This window comes from Heterodontus francisci, chromosome 32 (assembly GCF_036365525.1).
Source record: "Heterodontus francisci isolate sHetFra1 chromosome 32, sHetFra1.hap1, whole genome shotgun sequence".
NCBI lineage: Eukaryota > Metazoa > Chordata > Chondrichthyes > Heterodontiformes > Heterodontidae > Heterodontus > Heterodontus francisci.
Genome location: NC_090402.1, coordinates 18715276 through 18743050, shown reverse-complemented (window position 1 = coordinate 18743050; position 27775 = coordinate 18715276). Strand labels below are relative to the sequence as shown.

The following is a 27775-nucleotide window of genomic DNA, read 5'->3' as shown; positions in this document are numbered from 1 at the left end:
GTTGGTGTGTGACTGTGTACATTACATCACGTTGGTGAATGTCTAACATCCTGGCAGCAACCAATGATGCCTTCATTCCGAGGCAGTAAAGACACAAAAATAAAAATTCTTTTTTTTGGGTATATTTTTGTGCTTTTTTTTGCCATCAGTGAAGCATTATCAGCTGTCAGTATCAAGGACTGCATGATCAGATAAAGTATATTGTTTATTCAGAGTAAAGCGCCCTTGGTATTGCAACTTATTCTACATGCGATCTTTCCAAACCAGAGTTAGGGAGACATAGAAGCAAGAGAGAGGGCGACAGGCAATCAATTAACCATGAATGACGATGTCTTCTTTAGGCGTTTATTCCAAATAATCACTATTTTTTTTGTTGGGGTTTTCCCCCTAATCACGAACCTTAATTGAGAACGTGATTTTTTTTAAAATCCTTGTGGTAGAGTAGAACTCATTATTATTTATACTTACAACTTTGACATAATGTTTACAATTTACAACTCATCAATGTAAAAAAAAGTTCAAGAATTATAGTACAGCACAGGTGGTCATTCAACACATCCAGTTAGTCCTGCTCCCTGCTTTTTCTCCATAATCCCTGAAATGTTTTCTCCTTCAAACATTTCTTCAATTTCCTTTTGAAGGTTACTATTGAATCTAGCTACCAGCTTATCAAATCCTAACCATTCGTTGCGTAAAACGTTTTTCCTTATGTTGCTTCTTTTTGCCACTTTGTGCCCACTTCAGCCATAGAGTAAACGAAGAAAATGTTTCCAATCGGAATCCTTCATTATTTTTAAACGCCGTTATCAAATCTACTCCTGGCTCTAAGCAGAACAATTCCAGGTTTGCTAGTCTATCTATGTAACAATAATCTCTTCAGCACCTTCTCTGAAGCCTTCACATCCTTCCTAACGTGTGGTGCCGAGCATTAAACACTCTAGTGGCGGCCACACTTATGTTTTATAAAGGTTTCACACAACGTAACCCTTTGCCGCCCCCCCCCAACCAACCAAATCCAAATGATTACACTATTTAATGCTCATAATATTGAAGTGCTGCATGTAAAGTGTTTTAATGGTGCTTTTTAAGAAAACAGGTACTTACTTAGCTGAATTTCCAGATATCACACTCTTCTTGTCGCTCTCACTGCTCCTCCCTACATACTGATCCACCTGGGTGTGGCAGTCACTCAATGTGTGCAGCACATGTGGTGGCCGCACTCTGCTACAGCCTCCTGACTCACACCAAGTCTGCATCCAGCTGCTATGTCACCCAAATGCAAGGCTGCGCCTGCTCATTAAGTACTTCCATTTTATTTTGCAGCTCCCATTCCCCCCAGAAAGGCTTGGCAAACGCCACTTTGAGAAGCAATGTTCAATGCCTCTATTTATAAAGACAAGGAACCCATATGCTTTATTAACTTGTCATACCACCTTCAAGGATTTGTCCACAAACAACCCTACCTCTCATTCTCCTTGCAAACCCCCCCCCCCTTTAAAATTGTACTATTTAGCTTGTATTGTCTCTCCTCATTCTTACCAAAATATATCTTACACTTTTCTGCATTGAATTGCCTCCGCCCATTCTACCAACCTGTCTATGTCCTCCTGAAGCCTATTACGATCTTCCCCATTGTTTATTACACAAAACCCAACAAAAATGAATGTCACAAGTTTGTGATTGTGTCCGTTGCAATAATGTTACAAATGTCAAACTGTGCTTATAGCTATGACATTACACAAATCGGTTAAAATAGCTAAATAAAACTTTAATAAGTCTAGTTGCAAATGTACATAAATTGCACAGCCACATATTTTAACACAACCAACTTCTCTGTACATTATTACAGGTTAAGTAAGCTGAAGTGAGTCCAGCAAATACTTAAAACATACTTACAAAAGTGTAAGGATATAAAACGTACAACAGCTTTCCAGGGACAAGTATCAGTAGACACCAGTTAATTGGAGGTACATCCTTAAAAGCAGCATTTAAGGACAAAGATATAAAGAGAATAATTTGAATTGTTTTAAGTTCTCATTTGTTTGTGGCAAATTAAAGCATCGGGCATATGGCCACACAGTCTGTGATAGTACAATCGCATTTTTAGAAAAAGAATGTTTAAACAATGTCCGACATAGAATTTGTAGCTTTTTAAGGCTAAAGCACTTTTTGAAATAACCTGTTGCCGTATATTTGCCACTCCGATATTGCAGACAGAGCCAATAGCACATAGCATTCAAGTCCAATTAATTGTAGGGTTTCCGGGAATTTTTTTTAGACTGGGTGTAACTCAACAAATTGCAGTTCACACATTTCAGGCTAAATCTGCTAATGGAAACTAACAAACCTTCAGTATCTCAAGATGCCAATGAGTACAAAATCTTTGGCATAATGCTCCGTTTAAGGAGTTTAAACAGTATCACCTTTTTAGGAAAGCTTCTAGCGAAAGAAAATGCTGCAGACCCTCAGGCCATTGGTATCTTGGAGTCTAATGTTGTTTAAGCTCCTACCACAGTTGTTCAAACACTTTAGGAGGTTGACCGAATCCTCTAAATATGTCCATTATTTTTAGAAGAAATTAAAACCCGCTGTTTAAGTACTTTGGTTTTTCACGGTTAGTTTCTGATGAAAACATTGGTACAGTGGAGCAAATTGTTTTTAAGGATACTTGTACTTGGGTGTGATACTGACTGTCACATTTCAAAATCAATTCAAATGCACAGAAGTTCAGCAAGTCAGTGATTTTCTAACTTTGTTTATTTGTTTGGGGGAGCTGCCTGCAAACAATGGCACACTCGGGGATTCTTTTGCAAATGTTAATACATCCTCCCTTCTAAAGACAGTGTCGTCTACCCAAAGGAAAACAATCTTATTAGTAATATATAGCAACAGAAATAACGTGAATGTCAATGATTACAGAAGCTGTAGAAAGTTGTTTTCAAGAACACCCAGACCCAAGAGAGAACCTGACAGACTCCTTAAGGTCTATGGACCTCGGTTTACTGCACAGGAGTTAAAACGAAGAGAAATTATAAGAGCTATGAAGTGGCTTTTACAAACCGAAATGATTTACTTTAAAGAACTTTCACAGTTTTTAAAAGAAATAAAATTATCAAGTGCAGTTTAATTCAAATTGTAAACATGGCTTTTTACAAATCCACAGAATATTTTACATGCATTTAAAAATGAAAATGATGAAACTTTTTAAATTACAATTAAGAAAATACAAACCTACAAAATTAAAAAAAAAATTATGGAAGGCTGACATTGTTTAATTGTAATAATGCATAAAGCTATGTGAGTATTGCTCAGGAATAGACTTTCTGGTTTAGCAGTGCACTCAAAAAGCTGACTTCTTGTTTTACATCTTAGTTTTGCAAATGCATAGCATTTCAGGACATTGTGATATTGTATCCCCTTGAGGCTGCTGGCATTCCATGGCAGTGCCTAAATCAGTACACAGAACCATTCCCCTTTTCTGTGAAACCATTGTGAGCTGGCTGGTTGGCGTCCTCTGCCAAATCACTGGTGCAGTCATGATACTTGTCATACGTCAGTGTAGCTAAATACAAATGCAACTTAAGATGCTGCAAATCTGAAAAGTCAATAAGTATAACAAATGGCCTTGAGAACTACAGAACCACAGATTGCAATCACACAGTGATTTTGTTTGCCTATATAAAGTGGTTTAATTTACCACCACTGGCTTTTATCAGACATATTTTTAACAACATAAACAGCAGTTAAAGATGCAGTCACTCTGCTGCGACTTTGAGACAAGCAGTACCAGAAACAGATGTTAACTATATACAGTTTATGTCAGATACATAGAATTTTAATACAGTACAGATGCAAAAACTGACTAACGCTTAAAAATAAAAGTTGGGAAGTAAGTCATACATTCGGGTTTTCTTTAAATACCCTCACAAACACGCATAGGTATAAATTTAATAACTATTATTACTGTATAGTTGTAAAGGTTTAGTTTTAAAATCAGAATTTTTTTTTGAAGCAGCAGTGGCCAAGTCCATCTGTTTCCATGGGAGCAGCAGGATATGGAAGATAAAATGCACCAAAACCATTAATTTGTGCAGGAAAGCCTTTATGGTAAAAGGATGTTTAAAACAAAATGGTGCATACAAGAAAAAATACCAGCTTATCAAGTCAGACTCAAGATAACCGAGAAGATAAATATGTATCAAATGCATCCAAAAGTAGTGATTCACATACTTAGTGAGTACAAGCTTGCCATCTGCTTCTTTCATACATCACTTTGATTCATGAGCAGTGCTTTGCATCGCTTCTGATTATTGAGTCAAAGAATCATTTCGTAGACAAGCTTTCTCCAGTAAATAAGTTGTGCTTTGCAGTACCCCTAGTGCAATCCTCACTCTCTGATATTACTTTAGTAACTTTACTGTAGTGGTTTCAAGCCCTCAGAGCGTTTTTCTCTAAGACTGAAGATGGCTTTATCTGGTTGGACATGCTGAGTAGTATGATCCTGATTGCAGACTGTGCGTGAATCCGCACGTTTCCATGAGCTGTTAAGAAGTAGCATTTTCTTATAAAAGGTTTCAAAATAGGAAAATTCTATTCCCCCAAAAGACAACTTCATGTGCATGGTAAAAGTGCAATACAGACACTGAGTTGGAGAGCTGTCAACAGCAATTGACAGATATTCTTCCTTTTAGTTATCCATCAGGGATATAAACAGCACGCTGAAGCACATGGGAGGTCAAAATTGGAAAATGCTAAATATCAGTCAATTTATACATAACAATGGGAAAGAGTACTGTAACTTGTATAAAACTGGCCTATTATTAGGTCTGTATACCCGATTCTGGTGGAAATAAAGCAATAACCAAACATCTTCAGTTTCGACTGAGAGGCATTTACAAGGAAAATTGACTGTACAATGGACCCATTTGAAGTTGAGGATATTAGTTAGTACTTAAGGTGGAGCGGCCCAGGAGTAATCAAACAGAACCTGCGTTGGTGGAAAGCAATTTCTCAGCACTGCTTTATGGTTATGGTTATTTCATCATCAAAATCCAACTGGACACTTAAGTTGAGACTCAGCGCTCAAGTATTCTTTATTATATGGATTCTATTGTACTCCAGTGCAAGATGTTTGATTGAAAGGCTTACTACTTTTTTTTTTAATAACATGCTTCTTTGTGACTCCAGGTGGCCATTTAAATGTACTTTTTATAAACAAAACACAAATTTAATCACAAGATATTTGGACGCAAGTTTCTCTGTGTTGCTCTAGCTAATGCCAGCGCTTTAACACACCTTGTGTTGTAAGCACTCTTGGTATCAGCTAATTCCTTTTGCAGAAATGGATCACCATATTAGCAGTTGCTGCTGTTTCTGAATTCCCCGTTTTCAGTAATCTGCAGTTTGGTGGGATTGGTCGGGGAGATTCCATTGCGGCTTTGCATGCTATAGCGCTCCTTCAACTGTGACAGTGCACTCATCAATCGGGCATTAGCTGCATCCAGTGAGACAATGCGTTTCTCCTGTTGAAAACAACATCGTTCCTTCAGTTTAAACATAGCAGATACAGTAATTTTTCAAAAAATTATAATTTAAAAAATGACATATCTTGTATCATTGTACTAAAGATTTTGGCGTAAGGACTCTCAATTAACTTATGTTAAGAATTGTCTGAACAAAAGCTGGCCCTGCAGCAAGTCAAATCTAAATAGATTAAGTTAATCTCTGTGGCATCTCAAGGCCAGGCATTGGAATATGTTGCGTCGTTGCCTAGCATCAGGTCCCAATAGCCCCACTGTTCAAAGCAACAAAAAGAGAAGTGCGTGTTTCAGTATCAAGCCCTGGAAAGGCTAGGAGCTGTGCTGCTTTGCTGCAAGTTTTCCAAAATTGACAGACCTTCCAACCTAAGGAAAATTTTACGAGGGTAAATACTCAACCATGAGCTGAAACTGAGGCTGTGTTGCCAAATGTGCTGGGGATTCATAGCCGTTTTGGGCTCCCATAAACATTTGTCTGTTGCAAAGTTTTTATTCTGTTTGATAAATTTATATCTGCTCATATACATGCATAAGCATTAAACGGTCTAAGTGTTTGTTGTGAGATAAGGCCGAATTGGAAGGTCTGAAATGCTAAATAATTTGTAATTACACAAAGGGACTATCTTTTTCAGAAAGATACTCACAAAGCTAAGGACATCATCATACTTTAACCTTTGGAGGGTTTTCTTTTTTTCTTTATACATCACCTTCTGTATTTCATTTGGCTATTGTCTTTCTGAATGCTGTGTACTATTTCCCTCTCAAGGAAGCTTCTCTTTGAGCTCTGCCAATGTTTATCTGTAACCACCCACAAAGAGCTGTGCAAGAGCAGTTCTGCTGCTCACACCCATTGCACCACCTCATACTCAATTTTGTATTAACAGAGACTATATACTCTAATTATGCAACAAAGTCTACTGCTTAACAGAGTTAACTTATAACTTGAGACGCGGGCACAGTGAAAAGAATTCATGAATGATTTACATTTTGGGGGTAATTTCTTCCAATTAACTGAGTAAGTACTTACATCTAACATAAGGAGCTTATGTCATATAATTGAGCAATTGCAGGAATTTTTGTGGCAGGATGATTTGGAGACAAAATTCAATGCAATTACAGTGTCAGTCTGTATCAGTTCAATAATTACAGCAGAATCACAGGTTTTGGAACAAAAGAACTATTACCAAGCTGATAAAAGCTCTGCAATAAATCTGATTAGCATAAATAAGATTGTGTGAAAATATGTAAATAATAAACTGTGGAAACTGATGCAGGGAGGGTGAAGTTATGTAATTAAACATCTCTGGTTGGAGCTAGTAACATGAGTCACAAAGACAACACATGGTCTGATGTATGGAATGCATCGTGTTTAACCTTGCTGGTGGGAAAGCTTTTAGGAACAATAATCTAGGACAAATGTGGATTAAAGCCAGCATGGATTTAAGGCAAATCTTGCTTAACTAGAGTTTTCTCGATGAGGGTAATGTGGTTGATATGATGTACAGGGACTTCCAAAAGGCGTTTGAAAAAAGTCAAAGCCCATGGAATAAAAGGGGCAGTGGCAACATGGATACAAAGTTGGCTGCGTGACAGGAAACAGAGTAGTTGTGAACGGTTGTTTTTCAGGCTGGAGGAAGGTATATAGTGGGGTTCCCCAGAGATCAATACAGGGACCACTGCTTTTCTTGATATATATTGATGACCTAGACTTGGATGTACAGGGCACAATTTCAAAATTTGCGAATGACACATAACTTGCAAGTATTGTGAACTGTGAGAAGGAAATAGACTTCAAGAGGACTCAAGCTGGTGGAATGGGCAGACATGTGACAGATGATATTCAATGCAGCGAACTAATACATTTTGGGAGGAAGAACGAGGAAAGGCAATATAAAAGATACAATTCTAAAGGGGGTGTAGGAGCAGCGGGACCTGGGGTATATGTGCACATATTATTGAAGGTGGCAGTGCAGGTTGAGAAAGTGGTTATTAAGGCATATGGGATCCTGGGCTTTACAAACAGAGGTATAGCGTACAACAGCAAGGAAGTTAAGGTGAACCTTTATAAAACACTGTTTCGGCCTCAACTGGAGTATTGTGTACAATTCTGGGTGCCACACTTTAGGAAGGATGTGAAAAGGCATTGGAGAGAATGCAGAAAAGATTCATGAGAATGGTTCCAGGTATGAGAGACTTCAGTTACTTGGATAAGTTGGCGAAGCTGGGGCTGTTCTCCTTAGAGAAGATTGAGAGGAGTTTTGATAGAGGTGTTCAGAATGAATAAGGGTCAGGACAGAGTAGATCGGGAGAAAGTGTTCCCATTGGTGGAAGGGTCGAGAACCGGAGGTCACTGATTTAAGGTGATTGGCAAAAGAACCAGAGGTGACCTGAGAAAAAACTTTGTTTTCTGCAGTGTGGTAAGAATCTGAAATGCACTTCCTGAGACTGTGTTTTGGAGGTAGATTCAATCATGGCTTTCAAAAGGGTATTGGATAATTATCTGAAGAGACAAAATTTGCAGGGGTGTGGGCCTAGCTGAATTGCCCTTGCAAACAGCTGGCATGGACACGATGGGCCGAATGGGCATCTCCTGTGGTGTAAGTATTCTATGTTTCTATGATCCAGTGCCTTTGTAAATAAAGTGTGATTTTACTGTAATCCACTTCAGGCTCAGAAAATACTAATATGGAGGTTTTGATTCCAAATACTTCTACCTGCAGCTCATATTACGACCAAATTGAGTTTCTCGAGACTGAGGCATGTACTACAGCTCCCAGGCTAAAGTGAGGTTAGCCAAGGATCTCAGCTTTTCCTGTGCTTCAGACTATGTTCCAGGACACCATCCTGCTGAAGCAGACAAAATCTCAGCAAGAATGGGTGATCCTTTACAGTCAGTTTAAGCCACAAACAAATTGAAACTGAAAAAAAAACATATCCGTTTGCATCAGTAATGTGTCTACTAATGTATATGGAGAGAATAAAATGAAAAAGATAGTGTTCAAATTGTGCTTTATTACATAGCCTGGAGTAAGCAGTGGGGCTGAAAAGAGTGCTGGAGAGCTGAATCATAGGGACAACATTGAGTTTTATGACACAAGTAGCCTGACTTAGTGAAACAATTGCTGAAATAATTATTGTGCTGCTGCTGATATGTGCTTATCATTGTAACAGTGAAATAGTTCAAAATTAAGTATGCGCAATCAATTAATTTATCATCAAATTCAAGTGCCTCTGAGTCAGAGGTTATAGTCAAATTCCATACCAGAACTTGAGAACATTATCTATGGTAACAGTTCTTTGCAGTACTGAGAGAATGCTGCATTAACAGAGGGGCCACTTTTGGATGAGACACCGACTTGCTTCTTCAAATGGATTTAAAAGATCCAATGCATTATTCGAAAAACAGGGGCAGTTCTCCCTATGTCCTTAATAATTAACTCTCAGCTAGCAGCACCTATAAAAGAGTTTGTCTGGTCATTTTATCTCATTTGATGTTTGCGGATCCTTGCTGTGCACAAACTGACTGACTGCCACATTTATTCATGTAAAAATTACTACATTTCAGAAGTAATCCATTTTACATTGGAACATCCTGAGGATATGAAAGGCATTATACGAATCACAGAATGTGAGCTTTTCCCTAGTATTTTTGTTGCTTCTGAATACAGCTCAAAATTTATTCAATAATTTCTGAATTTGAGTATTGCTGAAAACAGAGACATGTTGTCGAAGCTTTTTGTCTTGCACTCATCAGGACAAACGAAAGAATAACCGACGTAAGGGAAAACAACAACTCCCTTACATCGGTTATTCTTGCGATTGTTCTGATGAGTGCAAGACGAGAAGCTTTGACAACATGTCTCCATTTTCAGCAATACTTAAGTTCTGTACTACTAAACGACAATATCTGAATTCTGGGGAAGATTTGTACCAGAAATGTTAACCCTTCTCTCACTCATTTATTTATTTATTTAGAGATACAGCACTGAAACAGGCCCTTCGGCCCACCGAGTCTGTGCCGCCCATCAACCACCCATTTTATACTAATCCTACATTAATCCCATATTCCCTACCACATCCCCACCATTCTCCTATCACCTATCTACACTAGGGGCAATTTACAATGGCCAATTTACCTATCAACCTGCAAGTCTTTGGCTGTGGGAGGAAACCGGAGCACCTGGCAGAAACCCACGCGGTCACAGGGAGAACTTGCAAACTCCACACAGGCAGTACCCAGAATCGAACCCGGGTCACTGGAGCTGTCAGGCTGCGGTGCTAGCCACTGTGCCGCCCCTGTTAGGTGCTGATCAACTTGCAATGCAATTTTAGTGTCTTCTATATTATATTTCATGCATTAATTATTGGGTCGCACCCCATTTTTATGTCGTATAAAGGGTGAATCAGATGATCTCTAACCTGTGCCTCAATGATCTTCTGCTTAGAGTCTACTGCTGCCTGCATCTCTGCGTGATCTTTCTTCAGCTCATCTTCAACAGCCATTAATCTATAAGGAGAAAACATGAGTAACACAGCAGGTTCAGTAGTACTGATCAAACAGACTTGAAAGCTCAGTCAATGCTGTAGTGATCAGAGATCAGACACTACAAACTGATGAGCTGTATTCCATTACATTGAGTAAATCAGGTACCAAATCAGCCTTAACATTCAACAATTTTGTAACTTAAAAAAAAAGTTGAAGCAATCTTGACTTTAATTGCAAGGGGAAGCTGTTACTGAACACAGCAGCCCAAAAATAAAAATTCTCCCCCCCGCCCCACTTTTGCAGCTGACGATTTGTGCTTGGATACTGCTTCACAGGTGCCATCCTCCCCTCAGTATTTCACTCACATGGACATGATTTGTGTGAACATTTGCAGTGGGTGCTAGTATGCACCATTACAGTCAAGTCAAAATCCTCATCACTCAGAATTCACACATTCTCTCATCCAACGTGGACCACTGGATAACAATCTACAGCAAGAACCCTAGATGATGATGTTATCCCCCTCCCAACCTACAGTCCAATTATAGCCCTCATTCTGCCATCCTGGCTGAGATCATCTAAATCTGGCACCTTGCTAATCTACTACTCATATGAGTGAGTTAATCAATGAGAGTCATAGTATTTTAAAATTCAACTATAAAATGTAATTAATGACTATTTTAGTAACTTCTTACATACAGTATAATATTAGAAAATTTTTGAATTTTGATGGAAGTTCCTGTTTAAAACAGTAACCAGAAGTGAAACAATTGAGGAATGGCAAGGGTGAGTCCGATGATCTCTAATCTGTGCCTCAATAATCTTCTGCTTAGAGTCTGCTGCTGCCTGCTGTACTGGAGGAAGACTTCACTCACCTTAGCCAAATTTACCGGCAATGGTGCAACTACCTGGTAATTAATAACTAAGCAGAGAGGTGCAACCACCTCGTAATTACTATGCAGAAATGGCTGCATGGGCTCCAGGAAAACAGCTAGTCAGATGCAAAGCTTTGCTATCTGTTGCAAGGAAACCAGCAGCTAACATACAGAAGAGGGCTGGCATTGCAATTGACACCACCAGCTCCTTCACCTCCTTCCAGGCAAATTGCAGCGCTGTCCTATAGGGATGGCTTCCTAGATTGGCAAACAGGGTCACAGAATCAGGTTCCTGCCTTCATATTTAATGTTAACTGGCTTTTGACAGACATTTGTTACTCAAAAACATGTCTGCAAAAGTTGAAACCTTTAAATCACATCTCCTACAAAGACTGCTAATAACATTTTTATTCGCAAATGTGGCCACTTGCCTTTAAGTGGCTACATCCTTTTTAAATTCAGCCATTATCCTTTATAGGCAGCCCCTTTAAAGATATGATTTTGTGCCTCCTCCTGGTGAATATCGGCTGGGAACCTGTCCACACTATTCAAAATCTGGCCGGATCAGCACAGTAATGATTGGGTGAGTGTTACTAATGTACATCGAATAATACCCAATAGGAAAATTTACTCCACTCTGCCCCAACTAGCCTTAAAATAATAAGACACGCATCCTGCACCCCTCCACATACACAAACCAGCAAAGAGCTTGATTTATATCCCTCCATCCAGACTGAAAAATGGTCAATAACCACACACCGCTTCCCCAAGACTGGCCTGTAAGCGATTAAATATCCTTGTAGGTATAGAATGCACAACATTCAGGTGCATTCAATCAGTTTGCAAGGGCAGGAACAGGTATCTATGCCCTCAACTGACTTCTGTAACTGGGCATATTTAGACCCTGCCAGCAGCACCCTAACTGAAGGATTGTGCTTATTGTGACTTTCAGATCACATATCTTCAAATATTTTATGGCAACATGAAAGTAGCCAGATCCGCAATCCCTAGGAAATATTTGCCTAATTGTTCAATAAAATCCTTGAACATCAAAACAATGTAGGAGCTTGAAGAGATGCACTGGTAATTGGATTCAATGTCAACATCAACATTTAGTTCAGAATTATGCACTGTCTACAAAACTGCACTACAGTAGAAATTACCTCAGGCAAAACAGATGGTTGGCTGCATACCTGCTGATAATGCCTTTCATCTGCATATCCTTGTCTTCTTGCTGCCTGCGAAGTCGTTCCTCGCCCTCTTCCAGCCTGGCTTGGTACTCCAGCATCATCTTCTGTGCTTGTTCCTCTTGGTTCTTTAAATGCACCTCATACTCCTCCAGTTTCCGATTGGACGCCCTCAGTTTATCCTGAAGTATGGCAATGTCCTGCTGATACTGGTGTAAAGAAGGCAAGCTTAAGAGAGGAGGTTTATTTTTCAATTTCATTAAAAAATATTGCTGGAAAATCTAACTTTTTCTTTCCATTAAAAACTAGACCTTTAATGTCCTGTAAGTTCATGTCTGCTGTGGTCCATCATTTATACATTGACATGTCAAATAATTCATCCACAATCCCATTAACATTTCTAGTCTACGCTGCATTTAGAATAAGGGGCCACTATCTTCAACAATGTCTCCAATATATATGTTAAAAATAATCCAGTTATATTATTTTCAGTATTATATATTAATAAGTGCTAAATGCATTTGTGCAGGCTGAGGTTGCAAATCGTGGAATTAAAGGAGAATCAGGGAATTTTTAAAAATTAAGTCAAACAGTGTGTACAATATAAGAAAAAAGGTGAATTCTGCTACTGCTTGAAAGGTTGTGACTTTGAGAGAAACTTGGAAGACAACCCCACAGTGCATTGCAACTATCGGTTAGTGACTTTAGCGGGCAAACTTAGAGCTATCTGGAATCACTTTATAGATGCTGTTTTACTGCAGTATTAGAACCAGCTTCAAGTCCTTCTGAAGTAAATTACTTAATTCCTACTTGCTTTTGGGGATAGCTTCAGCTCACTGTATCAAACATGCTTAATGACTATGTAGTATCGACTTTTCAATGTTTGTAATGAATATAAAATGCATCATTCACCCCTCCAGGTAAACCAGGCTGTGCATCAATAATGGACACTGTTCAGATAAGAGCTGAGTTGGTGGATAAAACATTTAGTTCAGCAGTTTGCCATTTAAGCATATGCAGTTGATGCAAGCTTTTTGAAATGATTGGTAAAAAAAAAAGCTTAAAAGGAAGTAGTTGCCATTACAGTGTGGTATCGTCTCCATATTAGTTTACCAAAAAAAAACAGATTTTAGTTTAGGAGAGATATTCAATTACAAGAGTGCTAAGCAAGTTTCCAGTCTCCAATTCAGACACACTACAGATTTACTGATGAGTAATGAAGCAGAATTAGGTATCACTCTGACTGTAAGGGAACATCTTGCAAATAGGTTTGAGATGGTTAAGGGAGAATGGCAAACCAATGTTTTAAAGTGAAGAAACTAAATAAAGGGATGAGGAATGAATTTACTGCAGTAAGCTGGGTTGAACTGTTAATCGGTAAACGTACAAATGGTGGGAAATATTCAAATATGTTTTCTGTAGCATACAAAACCAGTAAAGAACCCTAAAAGGCTCTATTTGTGTAGTTAAGAAATCATGGTCAATAAATAAAGTAAGAGACAGTATAAAACTAAAAGTCATACTAAATTTAAGGAAAAGTGAAAATCCAAACAACAAAGAAATGAGAGGTGCAAAAAGGGAATATAAAAAGAACATACAAGGGATATGAAAGCTAACAGCAAATGTTTTTGTAAACCTATTAGGAGACAGTGGCAAAGGGGGATGTAGACCCATTAAAAACAGTTGCAGGCAAGACTAAAATGGACAAGAAGAAAATGGTAGACTTGTTCAATGAGTACTTCTTATCTGCTTTCACTGTAGCAGAAGAGGCAAAATACCAGCGATACAAGTGAACCTAAAATAGACAATTCTCCAGGACCTGATTGTTTCCACTTCAGGTATTAAGACAAATAGGTAAGTAAATTGCAGGTTAGTTAGTCATAATTTTACAATGCTCTCTAGGTTCAGGAATTGTGCCTTTGGATTGGAAAATTGCAAATATCACTCCATTATTTAAGAAGGGAAAGAGGGAGCAACCTGGTAACTACAGACCTGTCAATTTAACATCAATTGTGTGGAAAGCCATTGGAATCTATCATCAGGGAGAGTCAGCATGGATTTGTGAAGGGTAGCTCATGTCTGAGTGATCTAGTTGTAATTTTTGAGGAGTTCACTAGCATGTTGGATAGAGGAGAGTCTGTGGAGGCTGCCAAATGAACTTCCAGACGGCATTTGATAAGGTTCCACTAAAAGAGATTATTAGCAAAAATGAACAGAGGAACATAGGAACAGGAGTAGGCTATTGAGCCTCTCCAGTCTGCTCTGCCATTCAATGAGATCATGAATGATCTGCAACCTAACTTCACCCAACGTTGCCCCATAGCCCTTAATACCTCTGGTCAACAAAAAGCTACCAATCTCGGATTTAAAATTAGCAACTGTTTTGGCACCAACTGCCATTTGCAGACAAGAGTTTCAGATGTCTACCAACCTTTGCATGAAGACGTGTTTCCTGATTTCAGTCCTGAAAGGTCACGGAATTGGAGATAACTGCGTAACATGAGTTGGTAATTGGATGGGAGGCAGGATACAGAGTAGGGTGTAACAAGTGGTCACCTTTTAATATATATTAATGACTTGGGCGAAGGAATAGGGATTTGTATACCAAGGTTGAAAATGACACGAAGTTCGGAAAGCACATTAAATTGTGTAGATGGAAGCAGGAAGTTCCAAAAGGGGCATAGATAGACTAAGTGAGTGTGTAAAACTATGCCAGATGAAGTTCAATGTGGGCAATTGTGAGGTTATCCACTTTAAATTGTAGAAAGGCAAGTAAATAGAGTTAAGGTACAGATCAACCATGATCTAATTGAATGGCAGAGCATACTGGAGAGGCTCAATGGCCTACTCCTGTTCCTACAAAAGCACTGAGATGACAACAGTCAGGATGAGTTGTTTCAGTTGATTTGTTCCAGGCGTCTCCCCTGTTGTTCTCAGAGATCCATCAAAAGACATCGCATTTTTTCCATGACTCTAGCAAATCCATGTTGGGATCAGCCTCTGAGACCAGAAAAGGGAGACTCGTGCTCACTGGAGCAGATGTACTGTGGGCAATCCCCCTGCCTGGCATCACCTCAGTCTATCCATACAGATTGGCTAAAATTAAGGGAAGCTCATGAAAATTTTTCTGTTTTTTAACTGACGCCGAAGACCATTATTGCTGAGTAGCAATCTGTGATGGTACTAATTAACACTTAACTTCTCCTTTAAGCTAGCAAAAACGACAGCCTTTCTTTATTACATATTAATGAAAATATGCAATTTCATGTTACAATCTAATTCCCCATTCACCACAGATTGCAAAATAAATGAGAAGGACCATACACATTGTCATTAAACAGATTAGAATTTTAAACAACCAATTTGAAATGAATAACTGTGCTTTTAGCATTTTGTTCCACATTTTTATAGGTTTTCTATAATCTGACACAGTAACATTATATCACTTTAAATGATCAGACTGCCCTACTGTAAACCAGAAGTTACATAAGCCAAAAAATTAAAATACCTGGAAATATCATTAATGTCTGAGTTAATATGCAACAGAAAAAGCAGTCATGTTGTGTAATAGAAAAACAACACCTTTAAAAGGTGAATATTCTGTCTGGTAATTGTCATTACCTTCTCTATCTGGCTAAGTTCCTCTTTAGGTCTGACATCATCCCTGCGCTTAGAGCTTGGGTCCACTGTTTCATCATCTATGAACTGCATGTTCATATTCATCAGCCATGCTGCAGTGCGGTCCACTGAGGACAAGGCATTCGCAGGTGAGGGGGCCTAAAAAAGCGTGATAAAGCTCAGCTTTGTGTCTGAATCTTACACAAAGAAAGATCAAGCAGAGGAAGTGAAGAGATACAGACGTTGTGAACTGGGTTTTATGCTTACAATGGAGCCTTCTTAAGATCAACTCTTGTGTTACATGAAAAGGTACTGATTTTATCCAGATTCTTTATAAATCTCCCAAAGATTCTTTTATTGTAATAAAACATTCTGTGGCTCAATGTCACTAGTTCACTCAGTAAGTGTACAACATTTTTACCATAAGCTAAATGGATTTACTGGAATGTACCATGTACCAATGTTATTCTTTAATTCATCTTTTTTTTCTTTATCTAATATTCAACACCATTCGCTTTTCCAGACTATGAGCTTGAAATCTGCTGCTAGGCATCTCATCAATGATGCTCCAACACAATTGCTGCAAGATATGCTTTTTCCTCTCATCCTGGTGATAAGCTCTTGGCCTCTCAAGACTTTGTTCATATTGAGGACTCAATACTTGGGGAACATCTTATCAGTCACCATGCTGTCCTGCTGCACCACTATGTGTATACTCTGGCAATAAAACATTAAAATCCAATTTTCCTCATATATGAATTCAAAAATATGGATGATGTAACTAGTTTAAAAAAACGTATTCTTCCTTTGTGGGCAATGGGCACAAAATAAATATGCAAAGAAGAATTAATGTAAACGAAAAGAGAAGTGCAGAGGCAAACCACCAGGTAACATTTTCCATGTTGCACATGAGAGCAATGGACAAATGCAGCACATGAAAGCTGATTTTCTTCTTAATATGAGCACTGTTGGAATTAAGGTAAAGGATTTTTATTCTAATCAAAATGGAGCTGTTAGGACTGGGAAATAGGTTATTTTTCCACTTTGCATCTAGTGCCAGCAGGTCGTGGAAAGCACAACCTGCTGCAGAGTAAAGCTTCCTCTACTTTGTCTCAACAATATGCCTTTACCCCAATTTCTTAACAGCACTCTATGCTGCACCTTTATCACACTTCCATTTCCCACACAGTCACTCTTACAGCCTAGGTGAAACAACCAATTTAGTGCACATTATGGAGGTTTTGAGTTGTGGATTCACACCCATGACTAAGCAGTGCAATTATAGAAATTTGTTTCACATTGGTTCATTACAGCCAGAAGATAGAGGTGACATTGACTTTACTGGGTAGTCATAGAGTGATACAGCACTGAAACATGTCCTTCGGCCCACCAACTCTGTGCTGACCATCAACCACCCATTTATACTAATCCTACATTAATCCCATTTTACCCTCTCACATCCCTACCATCCCTCAATTCTCCTACCACCTACCTACATTAGGGGCAATTTTTACAATGGCCAATTTTACCTATCAACCTGCAAGTCTTTGGCATGCGGGAGGAAACTGGAACACCTGGAGGAAACCCACGCCGTCACAGGGAGAACTTGCAAACCCCACACAGGCAGTACCCAGAACTGAACCCGGGTCGCTGGAGCTATGAGGCTGTGGTGCTAACCACTGCGCCGCCTGTGTTGGATTTAAATCTTGTCCCAGAGGAAACCTCAGCAGTTCTGCCAACTGTGAGATTCAATGTCAAATGTTCACTGTTCTGACCTGCTTCAGGTGGCTCCTATCTATTGAGGGAGTTTGGGTGGCCTAAACCTAGACCCTGGCTTCTTCCTGCAGGGAAGAAGTGAGCAAAAATACCATCTTGAGCCCAAACACAATTTTAAGTTCATAGCAGGAAGCACGAGAAAAATTAAGTCTTAGCAACTTCACTAAACGGGTAAGGAATGTGAAGGGCTGAAAACATCCTTTGCAGCTATGATAGCCTGATTTAAACTGCAACTTGGCTGACATTTACCCCATTGCAGCTTGTAAAGGAAGGCAAGTAAAACTTAACTACAATTATGGTCTAACTTAAATTAAGTGAAGTTTGGTGTTGTGGAATGTGTCTCTACAATACTAAATTACATTGTGGAGAATGGATTATGTACATGAATTGAGAAATAAAATGATCTTGAATAAGAATTAATCTGTAAGCGGGCTCCGTTGTCTTAATAAAATAATTGGTACTAAAGTATACTACTTGGGCTCTTGCCCCAGCAGTACTGTAATGAATTTACATTTTAAAAAAGAATTACATTTTCAGTGGCAGCAAAGATAACCTGAGAGCCAAATTATTAACATTTTCAGTAGAACTGGGAGACACACATTCTTGACCTAAATATTAAGCTCCAAGTACTATTCCCAACTATGAACCATGTCCATTACATTCCATGACATAACTGGGAAGCCATTTGTGTTGTATCCATTCATCCTAAGATTCCACAAGTCACCAATGTGTGCGGGGCTGTCAAGCATACCATCGCTGTTGTTTGCATTTCTGCACCCCCACCAGACAACCCAAAATCACTGCTTGAGGCCATGGAGATGTTTATCTTTGCTCCACCTGTCCTCTCAGTTAAAAGTCTGTGATGAATGAACCAGGAAATTCCAAAGAGCAGAAAATAGGATCACAAAAAGATCACAATGTACAACCATTAAATAAAACGAGAAAATGCTGGAACTACTCAGCAGGTCTGGCAGCATCTGTGAAGACGGATACAGAGGTCAGAATTTCATTCCAGCGATGGGCTGGAAGCTGGGAGGATGGGGAAGATTCCACCTCAACCCTCTATTGGACCCCTGGTGGAAATTCACTGCAGTCAGTCACCTAACTGCCTACCATCGGGGACATGTCCCTTTAAGGGACAAGCGCCCACCTCCAGAGCGGTGGCCACTGCCGGTACTGCAGGAGGCCAACAGTGAACAAGATGTCAGAGACCCCGGGACACAGATAAGTGGGGTTGGTGTTGCTGGGCCAGTCAGGTACGGCCCATTGAGGAGGGGGTATTGGTTGGGGATTGTTGAGGGTAGTGGCGAGGGGTGGCCATCGCCATCTACGGGGACCGATGAGGGGCCATGAATTACCCCCCAGAGGAAATCCCCACCCCTCCCAACCGAGCCATTTAGGAGGCCACCAGGTCTCCCCTGCATCTCCACGCAGCGGGTGGGCCCTCTGACTTCAGCAGAATTGGAGTGGAGGCGGAAGCAAAGGCCTCAATTGGATCTGGGCGGAAGGCTATCTTTGGCCTTCCCACCCCAGCCAACATGGCAGGGGGCCCGGACCATGTTGGGCACGTCGCCCAATACCACCCCTTGTCATTTTGTGTGCCACCGCCTCCCTTCCCATCTCCAACGGCAGGATAAAATCCTGCCCAGAGTTAACATTTAAGTTTAATGACCTTTCATTAGAACTGATCTGATAGTTCATCAACCTGAAATGCGGGACGGGATTTTACTGGCGATGGGCAAGGAGGCAGGTGGGCCGCTAAAGTGCCAGGGAGCTGCATTGGGACAGTTCTGCGATACAGTCCCACTGTTGGGGAAGTTTCCCAGTGGTGGGCAGAGTGTTGGAACAGCTGTCCGCCAAATGGAGGTGGGCAGCCAATTTGATGAATTAATGGCTCAATTAAGGGCCATTTTTCGAGGCTGCCGGCATTTTGCCAGTGTTGGAATAGCTCCTCTACCACATGGGGTAGACTCCCAGCAACTTCCCGGGGGAGGGGGCCCATTGGAGCCAGTGGCTCCGGGGCGAAGCGGCTGGCAGCAAGTGCCGTCCCTGCAGCCCCAATGCTGCTGCTGGAGGGGTTTCCTCTCCAATCAGTGGGGCCTACCACCGTCGGCCACCTAATTTTTATAATTTATATTACATTACCTCAGGCGTCCTCATGTTCTCCGGCCTGCCTCAGTGCGAGCACCTGGCACTGCTGAGGCTCCAGAGCTGCCAGCCACATTTTGTTTTATTCGATTGTGGGATGTGGCATTGCTGGCTAGGCCAGCGTTTATTGCTCATCCCCAATTGCCCTTGAGAAGGTGGTGGTGAGCTGCCTTCTTGAACCGCTGCAGGCCTTGGGCTGTAATTCCTTTTCTTAGGCTTTGTAGGGGTTTGATACAACTGAGTGGCTTGCTAGGCCATTTCAGAGGCCAGTTAAGAGTCAACCACATTGCTGTGGGTTTAGAATCACAAGTAGGCCAGATAATGTAAGGACGGCAGAATGGTACCATTTTACTGTCCCTAAAGGACATTAGTGAACCATTTGGGCTTTTACAACAATCGACAATGGTTTCATTGTCACCACTAGACTGCCTTTTAATTCCAGATTTATTAATCTGAATTCAAATTCCACCATCTGCCATGGTGGGATTTGAACCCATGTCCCCAGAGCATTAGCCTGGGCTCTGGGCTACCAGTGTAGTGATATTACCACTACACCACTGCCTCCCCCATATAATCAGGACATCACCCGCTGCAATAACATTCCACCGTTAACTCTGCTTCTCTCTGCAGATGCTACCAGACCTGCTGAGCATTTTCTGTTTTTACTTCAGATTTCCAGCATCTGTAGTAGTTTTCTTTTGCATTAACCATGAAATATTCTTATTGTTTGATACTATGTAATTTCTGCACAAAAAGGTGCTAGGATTTGCCATGTCAGTGATGCACAATTTCCCTAACTTCAGGGTCCAGTGTGTACTCCTTCTTGATGACATTCCATGAGAAAAAGTTGGATTCTATGCAAACAGTGTGTCCATAATACTAATATTAATAATTTCATGCCACATTCTTACAAAACAAAGTTCATTATATTCCTTTTAAGAAGAGTTGCTCTTTTAATGTGACAATTTTGACGTGAAGCTTGAAAATATATACTGAATGGGAGATTCACATTTTTGAAATAACTGTCCCTTCATGTCATGAGTCAACTCCCCTGAAGAATAAGTAATATAGTACATGTCAGCTGAAATGACCAAGCGAGATAGATTCGATGTAATGCAGCACTACTTCAGCAGACACTTTTCTATACAAGCAATAACAAACCCAGAATGAATGTGTTTTTATATTTAGGGTGAAAAGCATGGAGTTCAGTTTATCAAGAATACTGATATGCATTAAGCAAAAAATAATTGGACTTAATTGCAGCTCCTCCTGGAAAACATAGAAGATTAAAACTGCAGTACTTTCATCAATAGCTGGTAATCTAAATGTATATTGCTATGGTATAATTTAAAAAAAAACATGAAATAAACATTACAATGCACTACAGTTTTAAGCAGAATTATGTTTTAATAAACAGAATAATTGCTAAACTCACCAATAGTCACACAAAATCTCAGTATCATTAAAAAAATTAAAACACTAATGTACTTTATTATATTCTTTAGATTAAATAACTCTCCATGTTTCAATGTTACAAAGTTCCACAAATTGCCTGCTGATCTGTGTTTTGATTATCTTGTGGTTGAAATATTGAATAAGCGATTTTTGATAGTAAAATGGTACCATTCAATGTTATCCACGACACCAGCCACAATCAATAGCTGAGGAATGACTGGAATATGATTAACAAAATGTTTTTCAATGACCTATTGGTGACACACTTGATGAATAGTTTAATCAACTGTTTACCGTGCTGACAGACTGTATGTAAATATGAAGTATTTTCCCTTCATCTGTATGTTAGTGGTTCATTTTACTACCATTATTTATCATATAAGGGTCAGCAATAGGAAAACAGCTCTCTCACAAAGAAAGGTTTTCTAGAAAATAAAAGGAAAAACTGCAAATGCATGAAATCTGAAAAAAATCAGAATATGCGTGGCATACACAGCAGGTCAGCCAGCATCTGTGAAGAGAAAGGACAGTGTATTTCAGGTGTGTATCCTTTATCTGATACACCATACCCCGCTTTTTTTCTTTAAAGATGGTACTGACAATTGTGTATTTCTGGCACTTTGCTGAATTTTGTTACTTAAAATGTGTATGATAATTCCTCAATACTTAGGAAAATGGACGGCAGGGAAAGAAAGTAGACCTCCTTCTGTGTTGCTCATCTTGAAAGTCATTATGGTCATTGTTACAGTGAGGGGATTGTTGTTGAGACAGTCTTCAGTTATTTCAACATCTCATAGTTCGCCACTTTCGGGCCTACAGTCATATGGCCAACAAGTTACCGTAATGCTGCATTTACAAAGTATGGCCATTTTGTTGAGATCATGAATAATTTCTAAATCCAATATTACATCTTCCACTATAGAAGTACAGTCAAACTTTACTAGTATTAATTCCTGGGATTTATCATATTAAAGCTTGCCCTCATCTACTGATGATAATGGAAATCTAGTGAATTAGGGAAACTATTTTATTTCAATGAGTTTTGAGTTAAAGATTTCTAATAAAAATACTCCACTTCAATCTATTATACCAACTGCAACACTTAAAGTAAAAACATATTTCTAGTGTAATTTATGGCAATGCAAGCTGAAGAACTAGAATTCATGTGTTCTACTTTATTATGATGCATTCATGAGCTGTTTATTGAGGCTGAGTCTTACTCCGATTTGTTTTCTGTCACAATCTGGTTCTCAAATTAAACGTGTTGATAAGTTGCAAGTTATTGGGTTGCAAGTGGAGCTCTAAAACTCTTGTTGAACTTTTATTCAAAGCTTGAAAATGAAAATAATGAAGCATTTGCATGACACGGTTTTTGATAACATACCATTTTGTTTTCTGTTGTGGTAACCTCATGATTGGAACTGCTTCCATATCCCCAACCACTTCTATAAATCTGCCCCCTTCAAGTGCTGAACTGTGCTTAGCACAGAACAAAGCTTACAAAATTTGAAAATACATTTTCTGTAGCTGTGTGAAACCAAAGATATTCATACCAGTTTATAGCAACTGAAGGATCATTTGGGGCCCAAACAGCCCAGTGAATTCTTACTTAAAAACCATTGATCTCCTCTGGTGTTGCAAAACAGTTCAAGTGATGCTTAGGAGAGTATTACAAAATTTCTGTGACAAAATTAAAAACATTTATTGTACAGATTGTTGTTTAAAATGAAAAATTTATCTCAACACTTTATGTACTAACCGAATATACAGAGAAAAACAGAAATATTCAAAGTAGGCTTCTTCATGCTGCACAGTGTAAGGGGTTCAATCCTTCTGCTCATCCATAATTATGGGATATTTGGATATATTCCTCATTATATGACTTAGATGGAAATAACAAGTTGGATCCTTAATCAATTAATACAAAATAACAGCCATATTTCCTTTCATTAGCAATGACAAAATTGTTTATAATATACATTAACAGAACTGAGTCTTTATATTCCTATTTCTCAAAAATAAAATATTTCTATACTTTTTGAAGCATTCAGATGTAATAAGTGTTATGCCAATACTACCCACTTGAGATGAATTCTAATGATACTGTACTTACATTGAGTGTGACATCAAAAATATTCTCTTAAAAGCCTGAGGGTGAAATATTAGGCAAGTACTCAAATCTGGTATCTAATCAAACACTATAATCTGTAGATAAAGACAATAATTACCTAAACTTTATCATTTATTTTTTCAGATAATAGTTTTAGGACGTCATTTAAGGTCCCACCTTTTTTCTGCTCATCTGCATCTCATTTGCATAAACATAATTCCACTAATTACAATAGTTGGATGGCTTCTATTTTGGAGGATTCTATGGCAAATTCTTATTTTCATTCTCTCTGTAGCATTTTTGCAAAGTATATGCTCAAGAAATTGAATTGAATATTTACATTCTGGTCAGACTCTCTGTTCAAACTATTGATAGTTATTTTTATCAACCCTCACCAATAATCTCAAACAACCCCATCCTCATCAATGGTTAAATCACAGAACACCTGTCTAGAGAGCACAAATCAAAAGTTCTGATGTAATTTCCATTTAATGCTACGACTTTATTTCAATGTTTTATGTTTTTTAACACTGGCTTATAAATATGGTAGAAAAATGTTTCCACTTATTAATATTTTAATTTACTATATTAAGTAATTTAATAACTGCATTACATTGAAATTTATGTAGTTCTATGAATAATTATACATTTTGGTTGTACTGTATTGGTTAAATTAATTTAATACTTACATATGCTTATTGAACTCAGAGAACCAACCTGTGTTAGAAATAAATAAGATCAGACTTGCATTTTCAGTTATATCAAATTTATAACTTTTCTATTGATCACTGAAGGATTGCTTGAAAATCATGAGCTGGACTTGCCTTTATTAAATATTTATCCTTCATTTTAAACAAATATCTCTGTTAATCTTTTCAGTGGTTTTAGTCTTCTCTTGCAACTTCTTGATCAAGGGGCTGGGCAGGCAATCCGTTCAACTGTTCTTGGAACAGCCAAGAATAAGGATTTGATGATTCATTGAGGATGACTCCTGGTTTGCTGGGTTTCACTTTCTTTGTATCAGAATTTTGAGAAGTTAGCAATTGTGTCTAGGAACCTGTCTCAGATTCCAGGTGATAAGCTGGCCCCACAGGGGACTAAATGTAGATCAGCATATCCCTCTGGATACCTGTACTCACTGAAGCTTATTGGATGAAAGTACTTAATTAATGCTGGGTTCGCCCTTACTGTGATGATTGATTGATTGTCATCTCAACAAATCCAGTGGGTTTGTGGCATCACTATTACAATAACAGCCATTCTCAGGTGCATTTGCTTGGATATTTTATGTATATATGCACAGCTTTTTTTTTAATCACTTAAGTAAAAGCCATTAAATTAAAAGTTATACTGCTAGAATCAAAACTTCTGCTGGCTAATGATCACTATTGTTCTACAATATTATTTGTTCATAAGGTGCATCTTCTGATTAGGAGGCTGCAAAGTCTATGATGAACACTTAAGATTATTTTGGGGATTACACTTTACATTTTTTTCTCATCACTATTAGAATTAAAATGTTTTATTTCCTACATTATATATTGTACATAAAGTCAAATTAGTTTAAAACTTAGCTGAAACAGCTTCTTGCTTCACTAATCCATTATGTTTAAAATACCAGACATTTACTTGAAATAAGCTATGTTTAAAGACTCAATCTCATTTGAATTTATCATTTGCAATAAATGTATTTGAGCACAAGGCACCATTATTAGCCTGCGGTCATGACCATAAGATCAGCGTGAGAGAAGAACTGCAGGTGACATCAGAAGGACACCATCTCTATGGAAACAAGTTGACTTATTCTGGTATATGCTAAAAATTGTATTAATACCCTAAATTGCCAGTGGGCAAAACATTACTAGCTATTTAACAAGCAAGCTTGCAGAAACCCAAATGTTCAGTCAGGTAACCTATTCTTGAACTGCCTGCATGATCAGCACAGTATTAAGATTATGGTTTTCATGGTTTATATCAAGTGGGTCTCTGTGCTTCTGAGATACAACATAATTCCTACTTAACAAATTAAATTTTAAAGCTTTAATGTTGAGTCTGATTAAAGCAAAACACAAACGGCATTATTTTAGGAAAATGTATTTTTGTTTAATTGAACTATAAATTATATTGGTCATTTTCTAACAATGCATTTGATTGAAGGTGCATGAGTTGGTGAACTGTATTATACTTTGTCAGAAGGTTTAACACCTTCACTTATAAACTGATGCTGGAAAAATCAAGATTGAACATTTAATGTTGACAGTAAAGATGAATGTGAAAGTGTTTATTAACCAGAGATTCAGGATTCAATTTAACATTACCCAAGGAGCAGGTGCTGAATTTAGAAATTATGGGGCCTCTTTCTCCATTTGACAGTGAATTCCTGTTGATGCTGGGTACAAGCAGTTAAGATTAGCCAGTGAGTCATTGCTGGGATATGCAACACAGTAATCTGAAGTTGGGGCTTCTAATTGGGACCCCAGTACTCTAGTGCTATAGATGTTCGTGGCATTTCCATCAAGCATTTGGATTGTATATTAAGGGCAGTCAAAAGTGATTATTTTGAAAGTTTTAAAAATTAACTTGTAAATTATTGTTCATTGAAGTATCTGGAGTGAGAGTTTTTTTCCTAATAATTAATGCTGGAATTTCTTCAATCTTATTTCTTCCAAGGAATATGATGAGATCTTTCTAAGTTATTTGACAAATCAGAATTTAAACTGTTACTACTTAGAATAAGTCTAGAACTTCTGGCTGGAAATAAATTCTAATATGCATAAGGGGTTTCAGTACCATAGGAGTTCCTATTACCAGCTAAGTGCACATCCTTAACATAGCTCAAGCGATGATTATTTCTTCTCATTCTGCTATCATTAAAAAAATGGTAATAAGGCATGTTAGTGCCGACAGTCCTAGGTCAGCTATAGCACATTAAAATGCAGAGTAAAGCTCTCTCTATCCTGCTTCTGAGATATGCCTCAACACTAACCTCAGAAACATCATTGTGCTGTGCACTCCAGCCAACTCGGAACCAGACTGCACAAACTCATTCCAAGGAGGACCTGACTGAGGAGACTTTCATCCAATGAGTTTAAGCTGGATTGGAATACAGGGCCCAGACGTGAACAGCCAGTGTCTAATCTAGGTAGATAAGGTCGTTAGGAAGGCATATGGGGTACTTGCCTTTATCAGCCGAGGCATAAAATATAAGAGCAGGGAGGTTATGATGGAGCTGTATAAAACACTAGTTAGGCCACAGCTGGAGTACTGTGTACAGTTCTGGGCACCACACTATAGGAAGGATGTGACTGCACTGAAGAGGGTGCAGAGGAGATTCACCAGGATGTTGCCTGGGCTGCAGCATTTCAGCTATGAAGAGAGACTGAAAAGGCTAGGGTTGTTTTCCTTAGAGCAGAGAAGGCTGAAGGGGGACATGATTGAGGTAAACAAAATTATGAGGGGCACTGATAGGTTAGATAGGAAGAAACTTTTTCCCTTAGCGGAGGGGTCAATAACCAGGGGGCATAGATTTAAGGTAAGGGGCAGGAGGTTTAGAGGGGATTTGAGGAAAAAAATTTTCACCCAGAGGGTGGTTCGAATCTGGAACGCACTGTCTGAAGGGGTGGTAGAAGCAGGAACCCTCACAACATTTAACAAGTATTTAGATGAGCACTTGAAACACCATAGCATACAAGGCTATGGGCCAAGTGCTGGAAAAAGGGATGAGAATAGTTGGGTGCTTGATGGCTGGTATGGACATGATGGGCCGAAGGGCCTGTTTCTGTGCTGTATAACTCTATTGCAATGCCCAGTGCCTTGAATAATGATCACTCCTCAATAATTGAGATTTTGTCAAATGGCTTATGACCAGTATGTTACATCACTGATGGAATGAGCAGATATCACTGTAGCATTCAGATAGCTTGACAGAGAAAATAAACACCATGCACAGAACACGGGCTGATCCTAACTCTGGTGGACAGCATCATAATAGAGATCTAGCTTAGAGAACAAAATACAGGGGAGGAAAGAATTGGATATTATTGTAGTGAATCCATACCAGTTGCGGGTTTTGAATATCTCTTCTCAGTCTGTGTTTAACATTGCTCAATGCTTGATAGTAATGAACAATTTTACTGCACACACTGTCGCAGGATGTGCCATTTTATAAGGGCAAGGACATTATGCCATATATTATTCTGCTGTTCAAGTGCAAGTCTGTGTTTCTTTAAGGTTAATTGATATGTAGTGATCACTGGTTAAGTTCAGATGCAGGTCAGTTAGGACACTACAGATATTGTGGCTCCAAGAATTCCCTTTGCTGGGAGGTTTGTTGCTATAATTCCAAATTATTGCATTTGTTTATTTATACATCTGTTCTAAGTACCCCACAGAAATTTACATGAGACATTTTGAAACAAACATTTAATATGTGATAAGCAGATCACACAATGATTCTAGATATTAATGGCCTGCAAAGAAAATATAGAGGATAGATTATTGGGTTCTGATAATCAGACAACAGGCATTAAAGCAGATAAAATCCTACATTATAAACATACAAAAAGGACAGGAATTAAAACCAT

At 38.8% G+C, this 27775-nt stretch overlaps 1 protein-coding gene across 11 annotated transcripts in view; it reads right to left on the bottom strand.

Moving 5' to 3' along the window:
- Nucleotides 1-1754: 1754 nt before the first annotated feature.
- LOC137347681 (disabled homolog 2-interacting protein-like) overlaps nt 1755-27775 on the bottom strand; it is an 860897-nt gene continuing 834876 nt past the window's right edge. For 6 of the 11 annotated variants that reach the window (XM_068012387.1, XM_068012391.1, XM_068012390.1 and 3 more), the window contains 4 exons: nt 15707-15862; nt 12092-12294; nt 9957-10044; nt 1755-5522 (listed from right to left, as the gene is read on the bottom strand). In XM_068012387.1, coding sequence (XP_067868488.1) covers nt 5355-5522; nt 9957-10044; nt 12092-12294; nt 15707-15862 — 615 coding nt within the window. In that variant the 3' untranslated portion in view covers nt 1755-5354. Of the gene's footprint in view, nt 5523-9956; nt 10045-12091; nt 12295-15706; nt 15901-22941; nt 22965-23190; nt 23231-23881; nt 23910-27775 lie in introns of those variants that run through there. The other 5 variants (XM_068012389.1, XR_010968997.1, XM_068012394.1 and 2 more) reach the window with 5 other exon arrangements.